This window comes from Apus apus, chromosome 4 (assembly GCF_020740795.1).
Source record: "Apus apus isolate bApuApu2 chromosome 4, bApuApu2.pri.cur, whole genome shotgun sequence".
Taxonomy (NCBI): Eukaryota; Metazoa; Chordata; class Aves; order Apodiformes; family Apodidae; genus Apus; species Apus apus.
The window spans coordinates 81,480,545-81,497,337 of record NC_067285.1 but is presented as its reverse complement, the minus strand read 5'-3'; the positions used below and the strand labels follow the sequence as shown (position 1 = coordinate 81,497,337).

The window sequence follows — 16,793 nt, the reverse complement described above, 5'->3', positions numbered from 1 at the left end:
ACAGCTGTTTTCATCTTTTTTCCATCTCCTTTGAGGTGTGGGGGTTAAGAAGTTCAGTTTTAACTACCACCCAAGGAGTGTTTAGACACTACCTGCATACTTCAGGACAACACTTACAGAGCCTGTCACAAACCTGCTGGGATTTGTCTACTGGCTCTGTGCCAGTCATGCTTATGTTTTGGTTTTTATTACCTATCAAAACTTTGACTGAAAGCTTTTGCCTTCAGGCTTTTTAGATAGTTGCTCAAGTCCAAGAACTGGGATGCTGTGCCTAAATCCAGGTGTGGCCACACACATACACAAATGCCACTAAAGGAAAAGCAAATTTTACATCCCAGAGAATAGCAGTCATGTTTCAGCTCTCTATAAATTGACTATGATGAATGATTTGCAGTTTCTGCTCCCTGACATGTCAACATCCCCTCCTCTATAGGGATCCTTCTACCACTTCAAGGCTTCTATAGGCAGTGGTAAAAATCAAAGATGCTCAACAGAACCCAAGCAAAACCTACTGAAAATATCCAAAACTGCATATACACCATATATGATATCCAAAAATTGACTCCCAAGTATAAAGTCACAAAGACATGAGTTTAATAATGACCAAAAAAAAGCTTAAGTTAGTGGTATTTTCTTCCTTGAAGTAACATACTGAAAGTCACTGAAGAGGTCTGCTTTTAGCTGGGAAGACTTTTACAGTTACAGCTGAACTCAAAAATCCTAATTCCAAATGTGTGATGTTAACACAAAAACTGAAAACTTAAGACCTGGGAAAAAGAACAAATTCAGTTGTTAAGACTCAAGCAGTTATGTGAGGCCTTTCAATGACTTTCCCATAACATGAAAAGTTCTTCAATATCTTTCCCACCACCATTTCAAGATTCACAAGGTTCTTTAAAATACTAACAGGTTAAATTGAAACCAAGCGCCATATGCTTGTAATGTCTTCTGTGAAGGTCTGAAGCCACCCTGTTTCAATTATTTGGTTATTCAGTGCAGAAAGTTAAAGATCACAGAAGGTATAACAGCTTTTAATACTCCATTAATATTATAGATTAAAAATTATTGCATAGTCTTATGCATTTCCTAAAACAGTGTTCTCTGGAAATTTAACATTTTAATATAAAAGGAGCAACTCTTTAAAACATGAATTGCTTTCACTACCTCGATCTTCTATCCTTTTTTGATTTGTCAGTACATTTGTCCATTGTTTTCTCATTGTCTCCTCTGCACTTGGGGCAATACCACTTCCCCTTTGGTTTGTAGGTGAGTCCAACACATGAAAAGTGGAACCACTCAATAGGACACTGTTCATTATCACATCCTATCATTTCGCCATAAGACACTTGGTTGCATAAGCAATAAGTTGGTTCATTTGGATCGATTGCAAATTCTACAGGTGAAACCTCTCTCTCTTGTTTGGCTTTGGAGCGTTTTTTCTTCTTGGAAGATTTGGATCTTTTTTCTTTAGGTGGCTGATCATCGCAGTCATCGATACCATTTGCTACATGGCACAAATCACGGCTTTCGCTGGTGCGCTGGCGACGAGGTCTACGTGAAGATCTCTCTGGCTGGCAGGACTCCATCTTTGCCTTTTCTAGAGGCTTTTCGCTCTCAGACAGATCTTGAAAACACTGAGAGTGTGTTTCCATTTGCCGGGCTCTGTTCTCTACCAGTTCTAGCATCTGAGTGACTATCTGAATCTTCTCATCTCCAAGTTCTTGGCTGTTGATTAATGCACGTTGAAGATGCTGCTGCAAGCGTTTCTTCTGAACAGGATCATTTTCTGACTTATATTTTTCATAGACATCATCTATTTCTTTTAACGCTTCTATAAAACAAAGATAATAGGAATAATTACACGAGATGGAACATACTCAAAATATGGAGACATGTATTTCTAACTGTTGAGAAACAGTACAAATTTTAATTACAGTACACTCCAGTGGGCTAAATTAGATATTTTATTCAAGTTGCATGTGGTCATCAAATCAGTGTTTAAGATCACAATCTGTTGGAAGAAAAAATGTCTCGAATTCCAAGAAAAAAGCAGGATTATTTTAGACACTGGAAGAAGAAAGGATGACCCAAGAAAAGGGACCACAGCAGCTGGAGTGTGGATAGTCCAGATCTTGCCTCCATCTGAAAACGCAGGAATTTCTGTAATTTGTTTAGAGTCCTTATCACAGTAGTTCCAGAACTCTAGCCTAGAACCCAAAGCAACAGCTTATTGTATCACATGAATAAACTTAGAATTCATATAATCATTATATATCATGACATATAACACTCCAGAACAAGCATATCCAAGTCCTCTGCCTTCCCCTTCTTATTAATCTAAAGGTTTGGTATTATACTTTCCAAGCAGACAGAGTTATAAAAGGAGTATGACAACTGAAGTTACACAATAGCAAATTTATAATCAACATGTAAATCAACTTAAACCACTCAAAATGTTTTTCCTATTACCAAGACAAATTACAGCAAGATGCTTTTTAAATAGAGGCTGAATTTTTTCAGAGTAGGTGACCTACTGTTCAGTGCATCACAGGATATTTTTAAGCAACTAGTAATGAGTGGGTCACAGTTTGACTTCTCAACTTTTCTTCCTGCAAGTAACACAAAATAACTGGATGAGTTGCTGTGAATCTTTAATACAGTTTAGTACTTAGAAGCAAGTTTAATGAACCCAAATATGAGACTAACATATGCCTTATAAGCCTGTCTTACTCTTTATTGTTCTATATTGCTAGATTTTAAAATAGTATTTTCCAGACAAAAAGCTACACTAGATCTATACATAAAAGACAAGGAAATTGCTAATGTGGAAGGAAACAGATTAGTACAACTGTCAGTGAAACCTGATGCACAGTGTACTGGTTTCTTCAGAAACAACATAAGGATTTTATTTGAACAGGCAAGAGAATTTATGGATGATTCTAAACTGTTTACTTCTAAAGAGGGAAGATCTGCAGTACAATTTATCTTCTTAAAGACCTGTGTTTCACAAACTGGCTTTCATTTTTAAAGACTTTGTCTGCATTGTACAGTTGTGAAATGATTCAAGCTTGCACTAAAAATGGAAGCCATAGATATTATCTCAACATCGTTCACGGTGATTTTTTTTTTTTCCTACTGACATCTTAAAACAGTAGCTTAAGCGTGAACGGCTGCTTTTTACTATAAATTCTGAAACCTGTATGACAAGAGAAGCCAAAAGCATGTTTTTCTGTTCCAGACTTTCACTAGGGGAAGATAAAAATCACTACTCTGCCTGCCCCATAACTCACATAACCTATTTTTTCTCAATACTAGCATTCCAGCTACCATTAAAAACACAAGCTGTTTCCCTGCATCTTCAGCTACGCTGGTCTTGCCTTTTGCCCTGACAGGCAGTGGGAAATCTTACACTTTGCTCCTGAAGAGAGTGGAGTAAGGTACTTTGTAGGCTGTAGAAGTAGGAAAGCATAAACAGAGCACAATATTTTGCAGCCACATTGTCTCCACACCAGCCTTTTTTTTTAATAAGGTGGGGGACAGAAATATTATAGGTCTAGTCACACAGATATCCCATCTGGGGAATGCCCTGCTCTGAAGAAACCACAAGCAGTAACTGTTTGCTTTTTTCACACTGTGACAGAGACCAACATTTACCTTACATTGATTATTCCCTGGATGCAGTCCAAGAAGATATGCTGCACACTTTAAATGGATGCTGTCCATTAAAAAGAGGAAAGAACCTTTGAGTTCAAGTTTACAAAACTCCTACAAGTTTACTCAACGCCTTGTTGGTCCCTATGATTAAAGAAGGCATCACCCAACTAAGTAGCTCTGAAACCCCTTTAAAAAAAAAAAAAGGAAAAAAAAAGAAAAAAAGCCAACCACAAAACAACACAAACCAGGCCCAAGTGTTCATTACAGATAATCTGATTAAGTTTGGTAGAGCTAATAGAAGCTAAAAGGATTTCAGTTTTCTAAGGCCAACAGTGGCTCTATCCCTCCTGCATTAACTACCACTACCTTTTATATTAGCTGAAATTATACAGCACTGCTTTTACATCTTCGGACTTGGGCCCAAAGTATTTTTATCCAGTTTTTAGAGTTTTGGGGTGGTTCTTTATTGTTTTTTTTAAAACAATTGAAGGCTTTAGTAAAACTAGCAACGAACTTGTTTTGTGTCAGTATCGTATTGGTGACTGGAAGCATACATACAGCAGATACAGCCTAAATAAAAGACTGAATCTATTCAAGATCAATGTGGAGTGTTGTCACCACAGATCAGGTAAGAAGTGTGGTAGGCAGCCCAGCCTTGACTAAGAAATCAAAATGCTGCAGACCAGCCTATGCCCTTTAAAAGCACAGAAAACTTACAAAAGCCTGCTGTTATCTATCTTCCTGGGTAATTAAGTAACCGCAAGAATCCGCTTACAATAGCCGTCCCCTGAGGTGGCCCGTGTCACGTCTCGAAGGCCTGAGCGGTGGTCCCCTCCTACCCACGGCGCAGGAAATCTTTCCTGCCGGGATACGGCTCCGGCTCCCGCTCCACGGGCCCGAATCCCCCGCTCCCGCCCGGGCCCACGCTGCTCGGCCCTGCTGCACGTTCCGGAGCCGCTTCCCATCGCACCCTCAGGCGGCAGGGCAGCCCTTACAAGTCACAAGGCAGCGCAGCTGCCGAGCCCAGGAGTGCGAGACGGCGCGGATTTAATTGGTACTTAACCCGCATTTGGGAAGAACCCGTGCCTTCGGCTGGAGCTCAGGGCAACTTCGCGCTCTGGGGACCCTCCACGACCCGCGGGAGGCTGCCAGCGCTACACGCCGCCCCCGGACGCTGACCCTCGGCGGGCCGGGGAGCAGCGACTCCCGGCGGGACGGGGTCACGGCTCCGCCGGGACGCAGCCAGCCCCGCGCCGGGCGGCGGCGGGCTCTGTAAAACCGCGTCCCGCACCCCGGCCTCCAGCAGCACTGCCCCCGCTTCGGCCGGAAGGGCTGGCCGGGGGCGGGGGGGCGAGCGGCCCCGCACGGCGGAGCGGGACCCGCCGGGCCTAGCGCCGGGCAGCGAGCCACCGCCGCCTCCCATCGCCCCGGGGCGGGGCCGCGGCGGCGGGGCCGCCTCCCCCGGGAAGGACCGGCCGCCCCGCAGACGCCGGGCTCGGCGCCGCAGCAGCGCCGCGGGCTCAGCCCCACGCAGCCCCCGGCAGGGGGCTCCCCCCGGCGCCCACCCCTCCGCCAGGCCCGCCCCGGCTCCGGCCCCTCCCCGCCGGGCGCATGTGCGGCGGGCGGCCGGCCCCTTCCCCCCCGCCCGCTGCCCTGCGCCGGAGGCCGCGTCCCGCCGCGGCGCCTACCTTGGCACTGCGTGTCCATCTCCCGCAGCAGCGAGGCGTTGCGCTGGATGTCCAGCGGCAGCGACTCCACGCACTCCAGGTAGTCCTGCACGTAGAGGGAGAGCAGCCGGGCCCGCTCCCCGCCCGGCGCCGCCGGCCCCGCCACCAGCTGCGGCCCCGCCAGCATCATCCCCCCGCGCCAGCAGCACATCCGCTGCCGCGCCGCCCGCACCGGGCGCGGGGTCCCAACCGCGGCCCCGCTCCCCGCCCTCCTGCCACCGCCCCTCTGCCCGCCCGCGGCCGAGCTAGGCCGGCCGGGCCGAGGCGCCGCGGGGGCTGGTGCGGAGAGGAAGGGGTGAGCGCCTGGCTGGGCCGGGCCGGCCTTCCCCGGGGTCCCGCACCGCTTCCCGCCGCCGATCCGCCGCCCAAGCAAAACCCACTCGGAGCCCCCGCCCCTGCCCGCCGGGCCGCGCGCATGCGCCAGGCCCTGCCCTTATAAGGCGCGGCCGGCGGCGCCGAGCGGGGTTCGCATTCTCCCGCCTTCCCGTCCCGCGCGCCGCTACTGGCCCGGCGCTCGGCGCGGGGCGGCGGCCGCTGCGGGGGCGGGGCCGCCCTTCAAGGCGCCGCTGCCCCCGCGCCCGGCCGGAGCGCGGCCCCTGCCGCGGGGGTCTGCGCCCGGCTGAAGTGCCGCACGGCGGGGCTGGAGCTCCCTCAGCGCCGCTTCCCCCCCGCGTTCGTCCCTCGGGCACCCGCCATCCCCGCCCCAGCTCAGCGAGCAGCCCCGGGCCAGCCTGCGGCGCCGGTGCGTGTCCCCTACTGCGGCGGGACCCTGCTGCACCTGCCTGAGGTGAAGGCGACGGGAGCTGAGGTGACCGCCGGTTGTGAGTAGCGCTGCTTTACCTCCAGTTTTCGGCCGGCGTCTGCCGCTGCAGGGTTGTTGGCGGGGGGAGCGGGCACTGCGACCTCGTCCTGAGGACCGCGGGTGCCTCAGGGAAGAAGAGATCCACGCGTGTCCCTCGGGCGTGCCGCCTCCTGCTCTCCTGGGGGGTGTTCATTAGCGCTGATTGACGCCCTTCTTCGCTCAGTCCCGCCGTGGTTATCTGCACTGCTCAAAACAGTCTGTCCCCGGAGAAGTTGAGGGGTTTATCTCGAGGACATGTTGTGGCTGACGTGGGTTGCTCTTGCTCCCCATGAAACTGTGTTTTCAGTCATAATCCTGAACCTTCCCACATTTTCCGGAGGTAGTACAAAAGCTGTTTGAGCAAGCAGAATAGTGCAGGAGTTTTGTATCTGGTGCTGAAACTGTACTGTTTGCACTGTCCATTCATTTTCGTGTAATATTTTGGCATAGAAAGTAACCTGTCAGCACAGATAGCCCTAAATCTCCAGAAGCACAGCTTCTCAAAGGCTTTCTGTTTAATGGGAGTGCAAGTAAGTTTTATACAGAATTGTAGAATTTTGAGTTGGAAGGGACCTTAAAGATCATCGAGTTCCAACCCCCCCTGCATGGGCAGGGACACCTTCCACTAGACCAGGCTGCTCAGAGCCCCATCCAGCCTGGCCTTGAACACCTCCAGGGATGGAGCCCCCACAACATCTCTGGGCAGCCTGTTCCAGTGTCTCACCACCCTTACACTGAAGAATTTCTGCCTGATCTCTAACCTAACCACTACCCCTTGTCCTCTCACTGCAAGCCCCTGTAAAAAGACCCTCCCCATCTTTCTTGCAGGCCCCATTCAGGTACTGGAAGGCCACTGTTAGGTTCTCCCAGAGCCTTCTCTTCAGGCTGAACAACCCCAACTTCCTCAGCTTATCCTCATATGAGAGGTGCTCCAGCCCTTGGATCATTTTTGTAGCCCTTCTCTGGACATATTCCAACAGGTCCACATCTTTCTTGTGCTGGGGGCACCAGAGCTGGACACAGTATCTAGGTGAGGTCTCACCAGGGCACAGTAGAAGGGCAGAATCACCTTTCTCGATCTGGTGGCCACACTTCTTTTGATCCGGCCCAGGATGGAGTTGGCCTTCTTAGCTGCAAATGCACGTTGGTGGCTCATGTCCAGCTTTTGATCCACAAGTGCCCCCAGGTCCATTTCCACAGGGCTGCTCTCAAGTGTGGCCTCCCCCACCTTGTATTCTTATCTTGGGTTACCTCGGCCCAGGTGCAGGACCCTGTACTTGGCCTTGTTGAACCTCATGAGTTTCACCTGGCCCCACTTCTTTAGCTTATCCAGGTCCCTCTGGATGGCATCCCATCCCTCTGGCATATTGACCTCTCCACCTAGCTTGGTGTCATCAGGAAAGTTGCTGAGGGTGCTCTCAATGCCACTGTCAATAATGTTAATGAAGATGTTATACAACACTGGGCTCAGAACTGACCCCTGAGGGACACCACTTGTCACTGTTTTCCATCTGGACTTGGAGCCGTTGACCACTACCCTCTGGATGTGACCAGCCAGTTCCTTATCTGCTGAACAGTCCACCCATCAAACCCACGTTTTAATGCAGTAAAATGTATATGCATAATAAATTGTGGGTGGGTTGTGTGTTTCTCTCCCAAATGCTGTTGTGAGTTGCCACAATGTATTTCTGAGGAGTAGTTTTCATCCTAAGGTGAGGTTTGTCACCAGAGCCTGGTGACAGATTGTAGGTGGGGAAAGCAAGAGTGTGCTCCACAGTCAAGCTTTTCTCACTGCAGCACTTGTTAGGGTGAGGCATCTAAATAATTTGTATCCTCCAACTCTAGGAAGCAGCAGTTTAGTCTGTTCTTGCCCATAATAGCAGCTACTTTTTTTTTTCTTTTTTTTGCTTTAAAGAGCAGCAAAATTATTTGTGATAAACTTACTTAAGGAAGCTAAGTGACATTTTATCCTCAGAAATCGTTTCAGATAATTTTAAATAAGGTGTCAAAGAAGTTTATCCTTGCTTGCCAACAAGTCTCCCAATTTTGACAAGACTATCCTGTCTCCCCCAAGGTTGTTGCAGAATTTATATCAAATGTTGGCCATCAGAAATCTAGAAGGAAACAAAAGTAAAAATACACTTTTTATCTATATACTTCTACTGGGAGAATAAAACAGAATTACTAAAAGGTTAATTTTTCTGATCTTCCCTATGTGAATAATAATGGATAAGCATCAGGAAAAAAAAATCCACATTGTGGTGTCTTGAAACATCCTGAGAATACCTGTACATTTTGCAGTATGTTGCATTTATATTTTAGGAACCTGAAAACACATGAGGAAAAAAACAGGACATCTGGCAAACTTAGAAAAAACATCATCAGAGTTGATTTAATTCAAGGGTAAAAAAAATCCAAATCCCAGAAAACCATTCATCTAGGTAAGTGGCTAGCACTAAAAGAGTACCCATACTAATCCTGCAGATAACATCTCAGGATGCCATGATCCAACATCGTGGTTAAGCAGCAGCATGCATTGCTCAGAGAGGTTGTATGGTCTCCATCCTTGGGTATTTTCGGAGCCGAACTGCATGAGACCTGGCACAATCTGATCTGCCTGTGAAGCTTGCTCTGCTTTGATGGCATCCAGAGGATCTCTTCCAGTCTGCCTTTTTTTCTATGATTCTGTGAATACATGATCTGTGCCAAATGCCTCCATGTGTAGTCCTGCAACAAAATTATTGTGTTGAACCTTGCTGACTTTGACCAGCCTGCAGATCAGCATCTCACATGATGGCAGTCTGCAAGTACTATTTTCTTAAGACCTCAGTTCATGAAAGTATTTAAACACATTCTTAACTTTCAACTCTTGCAGCTGCTAAGCTGATATCCTACATGACAGTGATTATCATACATCCACATCTAAGATGTTAAGTAATTGTATCTGTAGACAGGTGGCCTTGCCCACGTCAACAATGTGTTGGCAAGTTCATAAAAATGATGGGAAACAAAGTTGTAGGCAGTACTTCCAGTACTTTCAAAACATTCTTTATTACATGGATGTCACTGGCCAAAAAAACAGGAAGTCTGCAGCTCAGTGTGTTCATGTCCTTAAGAGAACACCATCTTAAAATCCCTAATGACAGTAAAACCAGCTGCTTCTGTTTTGCATATTGTGACAGCTCAGATTATCAAAGCTAAGCCTCAGATAATTTTAAGCTACTTGTCTCATTTTTGCACAAATAGATTTAGAAAGTGAAAATAACCTAGTTACCTTTACTTCCATTGTGTGATGTTCATTGCTGTCACTTATGAGCAACTGAAGCCTCATCAGTTGAATTCTTTCATATAGTATCAATAAACAACACTTACTATACAGGAAAAAAAGCACTACCTGTATACCAGTGCAAAAGGAACTGGATTCATATAAGTGATACAATATTCTTTAGATGTTGGCTGTTTTGAGGGATTGTGTTTCTGCTTATAGGAAGTTTAAATGGCTGTATCGTTCTGCCATCCCATGAGCAAATAAAGCTGAGAAATAGAGATTTCCCCTACAGAGCAGAAAAATAAAGCAATTTTTTTCATTAAAATTTAACATTATTTAAAATTAAATGTTAATGCAATTAAATGTTAAGTTAAAAATAACATTTTGGCATCACTTTTTTTTTAACAAGAAACTACATATGCCCCATGAAGAAACAGCCAGAAAAGTATATTTTGAATACTTTTTAGCATTTGTTACAGGTGGTTTCTGTGCTAAAAGCTTGCTGTTTGTCACTATGGGGGAAGCAGTATCTAAAGTACAGCAGAGATCAGTTAATGTTTCCTGAATTTAAGTGTTGTCTGTTGCTTTCAAAGACAAACAAAAAAAAGAAAGAATTAAATGTTGAGTAGTCTTAAGAATGCAGCAGTGACATTAAACCAAATTTCCCTAGGAAAAAGAAGCTTTAGCTTGCTGCATGTTTGAAGCCTCAGGGAGGAGGAAAGCAAGAATAGCAGCATGAATTCTCTGGTTTGATCACACCTAAAATGGCAGGAGCAAGCATTGGAGAATTTTGATATATTGGAGTCAGATTTGAAGGTTGATAGCCTCTGCCACCCAACTTTGTCTCTTATTTTGATGGCTGTTTGTGAACTGATACTGATCTGGAGGTAAGAGGAGGCATGGTAGAGCAAAACCCTGCTGTTTGTAGAGATTTACAGGCGGAACAACCGTACATCTCCACAACTGGAGAACTGTCACACTGAGGTTGACATTCACAGTGGTATCAGGGATGTGTTATTAGGATGTAGCGCATAAAACTCATCTCAGTGGTTGTCTTTGAGAAGTAAAGAATACACTAAATTCCTATATTCAATTTATTTAGATTTATTAATACATCCCTAACTGCTCCCACTTTTCATGGAGAATAGATCCCAACAGTTTTGTTTCTTTATTGTTTCTTAGTATCATTCTTAAAAGTCCCAATCATAATATTTCCCTTATTTTTTTTAAAGATTATTTAATTACATTGTAGATTTTACTATGATAAAATATTTCCAAACATTTAATCTAAATCTGATTTTCCCCATTTGGAGTTTTGCCTCTCATACTTCTTAATCCTGATTTTACATCCTCAAATCATAGCTGATTCCTGTCCTGTTTCAACTAATAATACATAAGTTAGTTTTTTTTTTTTTCAGCTTTCCATTGATAGCCCAGGAAGAGTCTCAACCTGTGGAAAGAATAATGAAGAGCAGCATTATTGATGAGAACAAGTCCATAAGAGGCTGTAATTTTGAAAGACCTACTTAGCATTTAGTGGAAATACTCAAAGGATGATAACAGGGTGCTTCTGTTAAGCAAATGAAACAGAACTGATTTTTTTATGACACAATTCTTGGCAGGTATGCTTCTGTGGTTTCCATGGGATGAAGACGACGAATAATTCTCCAAGATACCAAGAAAAAAAATGCAAAGAAAAGAAAGAATGAGTACAAGCCAGAGGGGCTTTTAAGAAAGTCAGCAGAAGAGACCTATAGGCCACAGAAAGGTTGTATAGAAAGGCCTTAGTTGACTTTCATATAGACAGTATTCCAGGAAGAGGCTATCTTTGCCAGAGCTAGAGATATATACTGTATTTGTACGGGTAAGCTATTCTTGAAAGCTTTTCTAACATCAGATCACCAAAAAAAGGTCATAACTTTTGATTTTTCTTTAATATTAGGCTTAACTTATCTGGTGGAACAGAAATCATATGGAAACAACCATTGTTATTTTCTCTTTCACTTACACAAAGTGTAGGACACCTGAAAATAAGACATGGGCTAACATCAGATAGTTTCAATAAAGTGATAAACTAAACTCGTATGTTACCTGCAAAAAAACTAGCATGCTGGGGTTTTTTTCCCAGCTAGCCTCATCCTCAACTGTATCAAAGAGCATTGTAGCACTGAGTAACAAACAGCCTGCATTGATCAGATGTATGTTCTTCCTAATCTAAAGTCAAACATCTGTTTAAAAACTGGAGAAATTCCAAGTTTTCTGCCAACATGCTCTAAAAGAAAATCTCTTCCTGAGCCCAAATTAGTGATTAGTTGACTTGTATTAACATGGGGAAGAAGCAGCTGCAACATCCAGCTCATCTTTTTTCTTCAAACTGATGGGTTCTGTTTATCTCGCCACGAGCAGAGTGAAAAATGGAGTAAGATGTGCAAATTATGTTTTACTTTGTGCTTTCTTTTGTTATAACTTTTTACCTATTTTTTCAGTTCTTCCCATTTAGATTCCATACTGTAATCCCTTGGCTGTACACAGAAGTGTTCTGAGATGTTCATATGCCCAAGACAGGAGATACTAAGGAAGTCACTTTTATATAACCTCACTGCTTCCATCAGAGCATACTGATGTATTGTCACGTAGTTTTGAACAGAGCCACACTGCTTCTTTTTGAGAGTATCAGCTCTGTTCAGAATGTCATCTGGAAGTCAGCAGGAGCTGGACAACACCATCTTCTCACAGCTGCTATGGAGTGTGGTGGCTGGCATGGAAACTGAGCTCCTTAGAGGAGAGGGACACTGCTAATCATCTGAGGGGCAGCATCTGGATGCTTTGATGGGTAAAGCCACACAGATCATTCCCTGTCATTTACATAGATTTCACCACTTTTGGCTGAAGTAATACATCCCTGTATTCCTCTCCAGGCAACAGCTTTCAGACAGTGAGGTTTTTTCCCTCACCTGCTGTTTTAAAGCGTAAGTGATCAGTGGATTTGCTTTCTGGCTCCTGAGCCAATCACCATGCCAAAGAACTCAGGAGGTGTGCAGATGATGTTTGGGTGCCAGGTGAGGCACGGTAACAACTCAATCTTATGCAAATATGTGGCAACCATATTAACTGCCTTAACTTGAGCCCTAAAGCTTGATCTTCTTCCATTCAAGTACATGGAATAATCCAGGTGACTTTAATGAAAAAGAACTGAGCCCCTTTTGCCCTCCCTAAACAAAGAGGGTTTTGTGTGCTCTTACCTGAGCTACACACCAACATGCATCCTGCGTGTCTGTCATTCTGCTACTCAGCACAGGTCATCGGAAAAACACATTCTTGCTTCTTCCTCCTTTGATGAACAAGCATACACAATTGCACCTTTGTAATCAAGATTGTGAAATGAGGGCAGGCAGTGCACCTGCAGGAAGTTTCAGTATCTGATGGTTTAAAGACATTTTTAATCCTCTCGGTGTGTCGATGTTAATTTTCCTTTCCATCTCAGGAATAAAGGTGGGAGTGTTCTGGTTTTGGCTGGGGTAGAGCTAATTTTCTTCTTCGCAGCTTGAATATCATTATTCACTGTGGGATTTGATATGAGAAGAATGTTGATAGAACACTGATGGTTTTAGTTGTTGCTAAGAAATCAAGGACTTTTCAACTTTCCATGCTTTGCTAGTGTGTAGGTTAGAGCTTAGCAAGAGCAACTGATCCAAACTGGCCAATGCAATATTCTGTATCATGCAACATCATGCTTAGCATATAGATGAGGGCTGGCCAGGAAGCTCTCTCTCTCTTCCAAACTGCAGTTTTCTTCATTTCTCTCCTCTGTGATGACTACTCAGCAATGGGCTGGGCATTGGTCAGTGAGTGTCGAGCAGTTGCACTATGCATCACGTCTTCTTGTTATTGCTGTTATTATTAAATTAGATTATCAAATTGTTTTTTACCTCGCCTACAAGAGTGAGTGAGTGGCTGCATGGTATTTAGCTGCCTGCCAGGTTGAAAGCATGACAGGAGGTCATCCAGCCCAATCTGTAAAATGGGAGAGAATCTTAGTATGAACAGGTCCTGCCCCAAAAATGTCTCACTTGACTGTAAGGGGAGCCCAGGTCTGTTGTCACAGATGTCAGTAAATGAATCCCACTCTGTATGTGGAAATGGGGTAATTACATGCCTATATGCCGTTTATGAATTTCAGAGTTCCCCTGAAAACTTGAAGAGAGTTTTGGCATATGTCATTACAACTTCATACCAAACAGGAGGAAGCCTCCTTTCATTTCCCTTCTATTGTGGATTTTCTTTCTCTTTGGAATCTGCTTATCCAAACCTAGTACAAATAATAATAATCTACTGCAACTGAAAGGTCACTGCAGATAGCACCAAAGAGTAATTTCTTATTTTCAAAATAAATCTGTAGCACCAAGTCACCTGGATTATGTGTTTCTTAGGGGTATTGCTGTTTCAATTTCCAAATTTTTCACTGCGACCACTTCAAGTTATCAAAATTAAGTATTAGTCTATACTACTAATGTATGACTGAAATACACTTTTTTTCCAAGAACTAACAGAGTTTATATTTGATTTATTAAATGTAATTGTGAGAAAAATTATTGGTTAAACAAGATTAATAGAACCCTAGCCTCTCAGTCACCCTCTTCCCCAAATTAATAAACAGAAAATTGACATTTGAAAGGAGTTTACTGAAGAAGGATTTGGGGTGGAAGGCTATTGTCAAAATACAGGCAGCATCTGACTGAATAGAGTTTCCTTCCTACACTGCAGTTAAGATATAAAACACCAGAGGACCTAGAAAATCAGGCACACATTGGTCAGACTGGCTTTCTTACTTGGCCAAATGAGATTAATCTCTTAACAGTGGCATTTTAAAAAGGTAGTTTCACAGCCCACTTGGGCCTAACAATTAATGTTACTTGACCACCAATGGCAATGTAGGCATTTTTAATTGCAGGAATGTTACTGGAAGAAGAAAGTACCTAACTGGTAACCACTGGAACCCAGTCTTCCATTGCTTTAGCAACAGGTGATTGTGCTCAGAAATGATCATGTGCCATTTTCAAATTAGCCTACAATGTATTAGAAACTCTTAGCAGGTATCAGTATTAAACCCATTTTTCTGAATGCTCAGGTGTCTGAAACCTCAGGTGTCATTTACACTTGGCCACCCGTATGTCTGAATAGTAACGTGCAAGTGCTGGTACCACTCCACTCAGGCCAGCTCTACACTGGCAAGTATCCCAGCTCAGCAGCGTGCAGTAACTCTCCTCCTGTAATCACAGGGGTTCAGTGAAATTGCACAGTTTTAAATCAATGCAAAAATGAGGAGCAGATTTAACCACAGCCTAAAAATTGAAACTCTCTGACAGCAGATTTAAAATAAGGGGGAAGGACGTGCAAGGGTAACAAGCATAAATGACAGTATTTTCATAAAAACACATAACCTAGCTAATGGCAATACCTTTGCTGTGGTAGTGGCAACTAACAGAAAAATCTAGAAGGCACACAAATGCAAGTCAATTGTTGTAAAGTGGACAAAGAGTGTGACATATTATACACTATGCAGAACACTGCAAAAATGCATGTTGTTGTAGCTGAAAAGAAAAGCTTTAAAAATATTCTGCAAAGTGGATATTTCTGTTATTTTCTCTGCAGTTTGCAACTTAAAAAGCCAGGGGCTAGATCTGCCTAGTGAAAGAGAGACAGCATCAAAACTCTTTCAAATGTGTGCTTTTTTCCCCTCAGTCTGTGGATCACGATGACCATGTCATTGTCATCTATTTTGATTTTTGACATATTCTTACCTGTTAGCAAATTTTAAGACGAACATTAACTTATAAATTACAAGTGAGATAATTTTGTCCACATGGTAGACAAGACCAGACCAAATTGTTAAGGCACTGTAGTGCAGCCTTTAGGGCCAAGAAAGACAAACAAACACACATCAGTCACTGTATGAGCTTCAGCTTGTCTACATGAGCTTGTCTGCAGTCTTCAGCTGGTACTGTAATGCAGGTGCTGCCTGCATTACAAAGGGATGACAGCTCACAAACTGTTACCTTCATAGAGCCTTAGATACATCCTTTTTAGCAGATGAAACTAGGACATTGGGATTTCGTTTCAGTTTTTCATCAAAAAAACAGAGAACTTCATAGAGTTTGTGCCCTAGTTTAGTTGTTTCTTTGTGATGGGTTCTTTGCTAGCATTTTAATTTGAAATCTCTGTTTTCCTACCTAGCTCAAGTGGCTGAGACAGCAGCTAAAATGACAGCACAAGCCAGCGCTTGGGGTTGGTCAGCCCTTTGTGCACGCTTTTCAAAGTTCTTGCTAGTTCTGCAGGGAGCTATTCCCCACTCTGCACACAGGTCTCCTCTGCCTAGCGCAGGGGTCTGACGCAGCTGAAATGATGTTACGGTGAGGATATCGCTGGAAGAAGGGAGGGCAGGTGCTGGAGACCAGCAGGGTATGCAAACTGTACGGTGTCTACAGGCCATGGGCCTGTCCTTGACCAAACGGCAAGACGCTGCTAGTTCAGCAGAGCCGGGCTCACCACGGGAGCTTCGTAAGCACTGCAGGAGCCCGAACCAGAAGGAAGGGCTGGCTTTTGGCCGCACGGGTGCTGTTTGGGTGAGGGGAGCACTTATCACATTTTTTGGGCCCGAGATGCCTGGACGTGATGTTGTTCTGGGGATCTCTGCCAGCGCTCCGAGGTCGTGTTCCACACCCAGGCACGACTAAGCAGGCTCAACGAGTCCAGCGCGGCCATGTCACTTGCTCGACAGACGAGAGGCAAGAACCGCGCTGCCCGCAGGCACCCGCAGGCACCCGCAGGCACCCGCAGGCACCCGCAGGCACCCGCAGGCACCCGCAGGCAGCAGCCCGCCCAGGGTCAGCAGGCACACGCTCAAGAGCCTGCCTGGCGCGGGCAGGTGACACCAGTGGCACTCAGCGGTGCCGGCCTTCCCTGAGGAGGTCCCGGTGAGCGGGGAGAAGAGGGGCTGTGCCGGCACAGCCCCGGGCCCGCGGCGCGGAGACGCGTGGCGTTCGTACCCTGCGATCCCGGCTCGTGTGCGGTCACCGGGACACGCACCAGGCTCGCCGGCGCTGGAGGTGTAACCCGCGCGGGGCGGAGGAAGGCGGCAGGACACTTCCATCAGGCCTCTGGTTCTTCTTGAGGTGAGGGGGGAGAGGGGGGAGAGGAGGGCGGGTGGCGGGCCCTGCCGCGGCGGGTCACCCGGCGCTTTGCAAGCCCCGCACTCGGCTCCGCCGCGGGCGCCGCCCGCCCCGGCCCGGCCCGGCCCCCGCTG

At 45.4% G+C, this 16,793-nt stretch overlaps 1 protein-coding gene and 1 long non-coding RNA gene across 4 annotated transcripts; both read right to left on the bottom strand.

Annotated features, from left to right (window-relative positions):
- Positions 1-572: 572 nt before the first annotated feature.
- Positions 573-5,766, bottom strand: ING2 (inhibitor of growth family member 2). Of its 3 annotated transcripts, XM_051616904.1 has the most exons (3): positions 5,343-5,766; positions 2,535-2,609; positions 573-1,831 (listed from the first exon to the last, which is right to left on the bottom strand). In XM_051616904.1, the coding sequence occupies exons 1-3, from the start codon at positions 5,530-5,532 to the stop codon at positions 1,161-1,163; spliced, it is 936 nt and encodes a 311-aa protein (XP_051472864.1). In that variant the 5' UTR covers positions 5,533-5,766; the 3' UTR covers positions 573-1,160. The 3 variants fall into 3 exon arrangements, 1 of the variants encoding a protein (XP_051472864.1); XR_007889254.1 differs by lacking the exons at positions 2,535-2,609; positions 5,343-5,766 and adding an exon at positions 3,655-4,361 and having other exon boundaries at positions 1,762-1,831; XR_007889255.1 differs by lacking the exons at positions 2,535-2,609; positions 5,343-5,766 and adding an exon at positions 4,430-4,702 and having other exon boundaries at positions 1,771-1,831.
- A 2,910-nt stretch (positions 5,767-8,676) lies between these two features.
- LOC127383665 (uncharacterized) lies at positions 8,677-13,493 on the bottom strand. The gene is made up of 3 exons (XR_007889256.1): positions 12,733-13,493; positions 9,497-10,940; positions 8,677-8,949 (listed from the first exon to the last, which is right to left on the bottom strand). It is a non-coding gene; the product is annotated as an uncharacterized LOC127383665 (long non-coding RNA).
- Between the last annotated feature and the right edge of the window lie 3,300 nt (positions 13,494-16,793).

Coding starts and splice junctions, on each gene's coding strand:
- ING2 (XM_051616904.1), bottom strand. CDS start 5,532: ATGTGCTGCTGGCGCGGGGGGATGATGCTGGCGGGGCCGCAGCTGGTG. Junction 2,610..5,342: donor GATGGACACGCAGTGCCAAG/GTAGGCGCCGCG, acceptor TGTTACTTGCAG/GAAGAAAAGTTGAGAAGTCA. Junction 1,832..2,534: donor ATCCTGTGATGCACTGAACA/GTAGGTCACCTA, acceptor TTTGTTTTATAG/AAGCGTTAAAAGAAATAGAT.